Below are 8,254 nucleotides of genomic sequence, written 5' to 3'. Positions count from 1 at the left end.
CAGAAAGGCGGGGCATAGAGGAGAAACAATAATGTACAGTATGTGGAAAATAATGTGTTTTTTGAACCTTAAACCGCATAAACACATTTCATTACACCAAATACACAAAATAATGTTCTTTTTAGCAACATCATATGACCCCTTTAAAGATGAAGTAGGCTACGGAAGGACAATTATCCAAACCTTGTCAGACTACTGCAGTTTGCACTCATGCTGCCCATTGGTTCGGCTACATCAGAAAGTTTCTCAGTTATGAGGAGAATCTGGCTCCGATCTTCAGTGGTACAGGACAGATTCTCAGATCTTTCTTTACTGCACACAGAGAACGATTTGACTGAAAAACTATCAGAAGAAAAGAGATGGTGAAAGAAAGACAGTGGTCATCTACGCAATTCGGAAACAGAGGTTTCAATTATTGGACCGAAAACCTCCGCATGTAATAACCTAGAACACTGTCTAACACTTGATGGCTGCTCTGTCAATTCTTCGTCATCAGTTAGGAACCTAGGTGTGCTATTTGATAGCAATCTTTCCTTCGAAAACCACGTTTCTAGCATTTCTAAAACTGGATTTTTCCATCTTAAAATATATATCTAAATTACGACCTATGCTCTCAATGTCAAATGCAGAAACCTTAATTCATGCATTCATGACCTCAAGGTTAGATTATTGCAATGCTTTATTGGGTGGTTGTTCTGCACGCTTAATAAACAAACTCCAGCTGGTCTTGAAGATGGCTAAGGACTCAGCTGCTGGGCAGATCCAGTCTGTATCCAGATCAGATGGTGGATCCGCACCTAGAGACGACCTCTACAGCCCTGAATGTCAGCGGAGACCAAGTCAACTAGATGCGCTCCAGAGACAGATCCCCTGCAAAGACCTCATCACCTCGACGGCCATCAGCACAAGACCACGGGAACCAGACGAGTCCTCTGCACAATCTGACCTGTGTTGCAGCGTGGAATTAAACCACATCATGCTGGTTTCATCTGTCCAGAGGAGAACTGGCCCCCGACTGAGCCTGGTTTCACCCGTATTTTCTCTCTCCATTTTTGTCACTGATGGAGTTTTGATTTCTTGCCACCGTCACCTTTGGCTTAACTGTTATGCTGATGATACTCAGCTCTATATTTCTTCGTGGCCCGATGAAACATACAAATTCGCAAAACTAACAGAATGCATAGTTGATATAAAACACTGGATGACTAGAAATTTCCTACTGCTAAAATCTGAAAAAAAAAAAAACAGGTTTTAATTATTGGACCAAAAACCTCCGCATGTAATAACCTAAAACACTGTCTAATACTTGATGGCTGCTTTGTTAATTCCTCGTCATCAGTTAGGAACCTAGGTGTGGTCACTGATGGAGTTTTTATTTCTTGCCACCGTCACCTTTGGCTTACTTAGTTGGGGATGCTTGACTGATTGCACAGACACTATTGGAAGAGAGCTGAACTGAAAAAAAAACCCACTATAAAGCACTTTACAAAAAAATTGGAATAAAACATTATACAGTACACCTAGGGCTTCAGTTATTACTAACGACATTATTTCACCATTTCAGTCGCTACGAGGGACCAGGCAAGGATGGCCACTCTCTCCACGCCTATTTGCATTATTCATAGAGCCCTTAGCAGCTGCAATAAGACAAAATGGATAACAACGTTGGCTTCTCAATAAAATAAAAGCATCCATAAAATTTCACTATTTGCAGACCATATTTTACTGTACCAACAAAAATCAGAGTCACTCATAGAAGTTATCAATCTCATTAATTATTATTCTAAAATATCAGATTATTCAATAAATTGGTCCAAGTCTACAATTTTACCAATAAATAAACAGTGTATAGAACATCTGAATATCCCATTTAGAATATGCAATATCACATATTTAGGAATACATATCTCTCCCAATTTGTCAGATTTATTTAATCTTAATTTTATCCCACTACTCAAATCTATAGAGAATGACTTAAAATGTTGGATGAACCTGCCGCTGTCTTTTATAGGAAGAATCTCTACAATAAAAATGACCATGATATTACCAAAAAATAAACTATCTATTTACAATGATTACTATTAAAACAACTAAGAAATGGTTCCGCACATTAAATAGCAAGATAAATAATTTCAATTGGAATAATAAAACACCCATAATTAGCATCAACACACTACAAAAAAACAAGGACATGGGTGGATTAGGGGCTCATTTTCACTATCTTTTAGCTGCACAGTTACAGTATCTCTGAAAATGGATAAACGGCAATCATTTCCATAACCCATGGTTAGATTTAGAACAGGCAGCATGTAAAAAGATCCCATTATCTGACTTACCATACATTACTGATGCAATTAAGACTCAAGATTTATACAACATAACAATTTGTGCAACTCTATTAGCATGGTGGAAAATTAATAAAAATAAATCATAATCCAATAACGCCACATTCACTCTCTCCTGTTTGGCATAATACAAATGTTTACCATTAACAGATCTCCACTTATTAATGAAAAATGGAAAGTAGTTTGCATCACACATTTACATAATCTCTTCGTGGATAACCATCTCACAGATTTTTCAGATTTGATACAAAAATATAATTTAGATAAAGATCAATATCTGTTTTACCTACAAATTTACCTACAAATTATACACTGCACTACTAAGCACAGACACTACATATTCAGTACCAATTAAATAATGGCAAAACGACCTTCACTATAGATGACCATTTTTGGGAACAAGTCAGTTTAAATACATTTAGTTTAAGCAAAAACCCCTAATCCAGTTCAAAGTACTACACATTTAAGTTACACAAATGCGCCAACAGACGGCTGTATGGAACTGTGTGGTCTATAGCCATCTTACTTTGACAGTGTCATACTGGCTCAGATTGTGCGCGTTTGAGACGGAGTCAAGAATGTTCTTCGTGATCCTTAGAATTTGTGCAGTATTGTGTGCGTTATTATATTTGTGCAGTATTGTGTGCGTTATTATATTTGTGCAGTATTGTGTTGGTGCATTTGTAATTACTTGTCAATTCTGTAAACGAAACAAAAGCTTTAATGACATTCCCAGTGTATTTTAATCTTTTTTTAGAATTCATTGATGGGATATAATACAGTTGAAATGGTGACTGATGCATTTAAATAATGATATGATTACTTAAAATACTTCATATGGGATAGATGTAGGCATATTACTTATGTGAATGAAACACTTTATCATGTTTTTGTAAAAAAGTTTTTTTTAAATTTTTTGGTCGTGGTAACGCAACTCCATTATTTCATTGATGCTGTCATTCATTTTTTTCACAATATATATTATACACAGAATATTGAGATTTTTGATCTTTATCATACATTTTTTTTAAAGATCTTAATCGTCAAGTAATCTAACATTCAGCTGCTTAAATGTACTTGTACGTGGTGAGTTTGTGCTAAAATGCAGTGTCATTGTGTTAAGGTTGTTAGCGGGGCGTTGAGGGGCTCATCGGCGTCCCCTCCAGCTGATGGCACCCTAGAAAACCCCCTAGTGTGCCTATGTCAAGAAACAGCCCTGGCAAGAAAAACATCTTTTGGCAAGACTAATAATTTACAGATGAACTGTATTTTTGATCAGTTAAATGCTACATTATTGACATAGGCATCAATTTGTTTCAAAGATGTCTTAGTAAATCCAAACTTTTGAACAGTTTATTTTCAGTATCTGGCGTAACAAGCTGATCAGCTTTGGCGAGCGTGTAATTTCAACTTTATTTCACTTCATAGTTTCTGCATTCCCTAACCCCTGACCTACAGGTAAACCACAAGGTCTGAGTGGCCTACATTATTAATCTCTCTTTTCTTAGCCCTGAACTCATTTTCAGGAGTTCTGCCTTACTTTCTACAAAGATGATCAGCCTTTCTTCTTCCTTGCTTTTGTCCTTCAAGCGTCACACATTCTCATTCTGGGACACTGACAAATGGAGACATCAGCATCAGCGGCACATCTTTATCGCCCGTGCCGAACAGTGGGAACAGCTTCTCTGAGAACGCTACTGTAAATGAATACACCTCAGATCCTGTCTTGGCATTGTAGAAGACCAGCTGACCCTCCTCACAGTCCAGATAGATGCCGATACGCCGCAAGTGACCCGTGACCTTAACCTTAGCGAGAGGCGGTGCGGTCAGAGCGCGTAAATGGTTCCCGCTCCACCACAGCGCGTAGTAGCCAATGGCAGGGGTCATGTCAAACAGACCTTTCCTCTGGGCCGAGTCACGCACCACTCCCAGCTTCCAGTCCTTATTCTCACCAACATTTACCTGAAAGTGTGACATTTAGAACTTTAGTGCTAAAAATATAACTTATTCAGATTTACATGAAAAGACATGCTGAGTTTTTGTGTGCATTAGTGTCTAAAGCATTCAACCTCCCAGTAGTGTCTTCCAGACTCATAGCCGTCTTTCGCGAGCACACAGGACCAAACATCAAAGCGGTGCGAGTTGTTCCTGTAGAACTGCAGCTTCTCGCCGCGTTTCATCTGTTTGCGGTCGTCTGAGAGGATAAGGAACGGGTACGCTGTAGTTGGATTCAGCGTTACGTCCTCTGAAATGAAATGGATATTTCATCAGCTCTTGAATTTCACAAGTTATACAGAAGTTTCATAGCTTTAAAAAAGAATTGAAAAAAGAATTAAGGCATGACTTTGCTTAGCGTGCACATAATATACAGTATATTATAGAAAATGAGGCTATGAACGAAATATAAAGAAATGCAACAGGAGTCAAGAATACTTACCAAGATAGCTTTTAACCTTTTTGTGGCCTAAAAAAAAAGAGAATATTCTATATTAAAGGGCAGATCTAAATCACAGATTGGATGCCAGAAGGTAAACTGGCTGTATATATTTTCACTATTGTGCTAATTGAGTTGATTATCTGAACGTTCTCCTTCTAAACTTCATCATCTGTTGAGCTGCTTTACAGGTGAAACTGACGTTGTTTCATAATTGACACCGTTCCTTGTTTATTACTGCGAAGCTGCTTTGAAACAATCTGTATTGTGCTATATTAGTTTCAATCATGACAGCCCAGAACAGCTTAGCATGGTGATGGGTATGACAATGATAATTTGTTTGGTCTTGGTGGAATAGATCTGAAAGAACAGAGTCATGCTACTGTGAATACACAGTGGGCAATTACATTGGTATGATTTACTTTTTACTATACAGTAAAATGATCCCTATTATTGTCATTACTGTGCAAAAATGTATTTATCTACTGTATCTTAAGTAATTTAAAATGCAGCGGCATAGCAAAAAGAGGCAGTCTCATCAACTATACACCCACTATACACTAGTGGTTGCATGAATACTAATTTCTGCTAGTCAGTTACTTAACCAATTCAGAAAATGTTTTCATTTGGAACAAGTTCAGCATGTGTTGAATGAGTTGCGCATCCAAGAAAGTGCTGTCATTCTGTGGATCGAAAGCTGAAAGAGCTTCAGTTAACTTGTTGTATCTTTCTCCAAAACACTCAGACATTTCTGCAAGCACCACATCCAAAGCATTGTAGTATAACTGTCAAAGCTCCTCTTGATCTCCCATGTAACCTTGAGCCTGTCCAATGCTCTCCTCCAACAGTTATTCTTGAAAGCCTTTGTTAATGTTGAGTTTTTGTTTGGAAGTTCTTGGCATCTCAGTGTCTTCAGCCTTCTCACACAGCTCTAAGAAGTCTGATTGACAGCACAATTTTGCAAGGCATTCTTGACATATCTTAGCAGGTCTGTGATCTCTGACTGCATAAGTTTGTTTGGAGCATTAATCAGCTGTAGAATCTTATAAGACCATATGGGCAATGAATTTAAAGCTTGTCTCTGATTGTGCTCTAATCAGACCGTCTGCCTCCATGTGCATCTCCGTCTCCGTCAACGATTGTAATGTCTTGAGAAGAATTCAGAATTGATTTAAATGTTAGAAGATGCCCTGTCCACTGCTGTTCAAGTAGTCTCTTAAGCTGCTGTCTGCCATGGAAGACTGCAACGGTTGTTTTTTAATGAATATGTATAGCAAGTTACAAATGTCAAAGAAGTCTTCAACTGCCAGCAGGGGAGCCACTAAGGGGGGGAAGTTAGGACGATTCTAAGGGCCCACGCACTTTTGGGGCCCCCAGAGATCTGTTTTATTAGCAGTAACAGCTAATACTGATAGCAATGCAATAGAAATTATAAATGAATCTACTAAAGAATTACAAATAAAACAAATTACGGCTTATTTCTGCATTTCTGGCAAAATTATCCCCTCCCCCCCAATTCACTGCATGGTCCCTTCAAATGGAAAACTGACAGGCTTGTGCTGCAATTCTATGGATGTTTTGCCCGCCGGGTCTTCAAACCAGTCACATGACTGAAAACTATGCATTGTAGTCTCTAAATGTGATAATGATCAACACCATTGGTTCCAAGCGCTGTCAATGCTTTGTAAAGCCTTTTAATCATGCCAGTAAAGCTACTGGAATCTCAATTTACCTGTTGCTGATTGCGATGCAGATTTTTTCAAATAGAATGCACATCTCGACCACAGAACGTCTCTGTTCAGGGTATGTAAACACTCAATTCTATTTTAAAATATTGCCCTAGTCACACCGAGCCAATATTTATTCTGATGACTTTCGTGTGACTGATCACGCTGTAGCTAGTATGAGTAGCCTAACAAAATGCTTTCTCTGTCCAGATTTGACTACAATAATAATAACTGACACTTAAAATCAACATTTAAATTTCAACTTTTACTAAATGTAGTCTTTAATCATGTCTGAAAATATATCAATGAATAACCTGATACAAGTATGCAATATACCTGATACAAGCTTTATGTCACTCTTAAGTTCTCACTCTGCAGCAAACGGTTTATATGTATTTATATATAGGGCTATACAGCCATCTAGAGGTTACACCATGATATTGCAGATAATAAATGGTGCATAATTTAGAGGTTAATATTTAGTAAAATCCCCTTAAAATAATAAAAATATTAAAGATAAATAATATTATTGAGCTCAAATCGCAAAAGCACAAATACAGATCGTTCTCATATATTTCTGTCTTCATTAATTTGTATGTTCATCTGTAAGCGTTTGGGCTGTTTAATATTAGGGTTTTGTTTAAAATCCCCCACCGCGGCCCTGCCCCCAGCACCCCCAGATAACATATGTTCCCGCGGCTATGGGTAGGTCTCTGATTAAATACTGATACCTAGTGGTCAAAAGCAATAGTAAAAGCAATAGCAAAAGTAATTGGTCAGTATTATTAAATTGCAAACAAAGATTTTGGATAACTAGGTTGGCTTGTATGTTTGGTGCGGTAGGGGGCCAAACCTCATTTTCTTTCATAGGGCCCAAAATTGCTAGCGGTGCCCCTGACTGCCAGCATTGCATGAATGATCACAAAATTAAGCTGAAAATGGAAGCAATGCACATATGGAATCACTCTTCCTAATTTGTCCTGTTTTTTCAGTTGTTGTCATTTTAACAAGTAAATACAAAGTTCTGTCATGATACTCTAGATGGCGTGGGCTGATAGGTTCTAACCAATCTGATATAATATCATTATTCACATGGCACAGCTAATTGGATTCTTTCACATCAGCAGCCAATGAGCTCGCTGCTCAACATTCAAATACTTGGCAAGTGCTGCTGCAGCAGTTGCAGCACACTTCAGAAACCCTCCACCTTCCCCAGCTCCACCTCTATAGATCTGCTACAGGGTGAATTCATGTATGTTATATATGGGGGTTATTTCATGTATGTTATATGTGCAGCAGCAGTATTTCCTACAAGCTCGCAGCAGCATATCTGTGGATGTATTGGAAGTAGCAAGTCTCGGTACATGCTCTGCCGCAGCAGCAGCAGCGTAGCAGATCTATTCCGCCAAGACCAAACACATTAACATTATCATGTACATTACCAGGCTACAATAGTCCAAATATAAGTAGAATAGGTACCTCTTAGTTTCAAAATACTTACAGTATAAATGATTTGTAATTTTACAGGTTGTTACCCCTTTATTCCCTAAACTTCGCATATTATTCCCTTATACCTACACGGAGGTACTGAATAGGTACACTATAATTACAAAAAAGTTACGCTGTAACTTCAGTTTACTTGCGCAGTTCTTTGCAGGTTGCATATCTGTTTGTTACCCCCTTATTACCCAAACGTAACACATTGTTCCCTTATACCTACACGTACGTTCTTTATAGGTACACTATAA

The 8,254-nt window shown here is 38.1% G+C and overlaps 1 protein-coding gene across 1 annotated transcript in view; it reads right to left on the bottom strand.

The window, feature by feature from the left end:
- Positions 1 to 3,741: 3,741 nt before the first annotated feature.
- The window catches only part of btr30 (bloodthirsty-related gene family, member 30), a 15,221-nt gene continuing 10,708 nt past the window's right edge, over positions 3,742 to 8,254 (bottom strand). Inside the window, exons 8-10 of the mRNA XM_016575296.1 lie at positions 4,783 to 4,809; positions 4,415 to 4,590; positions 3,742 to 4,307 (exon numbers count right to left, since the gene is read on the bottom strand). Of these exons, the coding sequence (XP_016430782.1) occupies positions 3,948 to 4,307; positions 4,415 to 4,590; positions 4,783 to 4,809 (563 nt within the window). The 3' untranslated portion in view covers positions 3,742 to 3,947. The remainder of the gene's footprint in view (positions 4,308 to 4,414; positions 4,591 to 4,782; positions 4,810 to 8,254) is intronic.

The sequence above is a fragment of the Sinocyclocheilus rhinocerous genome, unplaced genomic scaffold (genome assembly GCF_001515625.1).
Source record: "Sinocyclocheilus rhinocerous isolate Xijiao unplaced genomic scaffold, SAMN03320098_v1.1 scaffold2398, whole genome shotgun sequence".
NCBI classification, from domain to species: domain Eukaryota; kingdom Metazoa; phylum Chordata; class Actinopteri; order Cypriniformes; family Cyprinidae; genus Sinocyclocheilus; species Sinocyclocheilus rhinocerous.
This window is presented reverse-complemented; position numbering and strand designations above follow the sequence as displayed.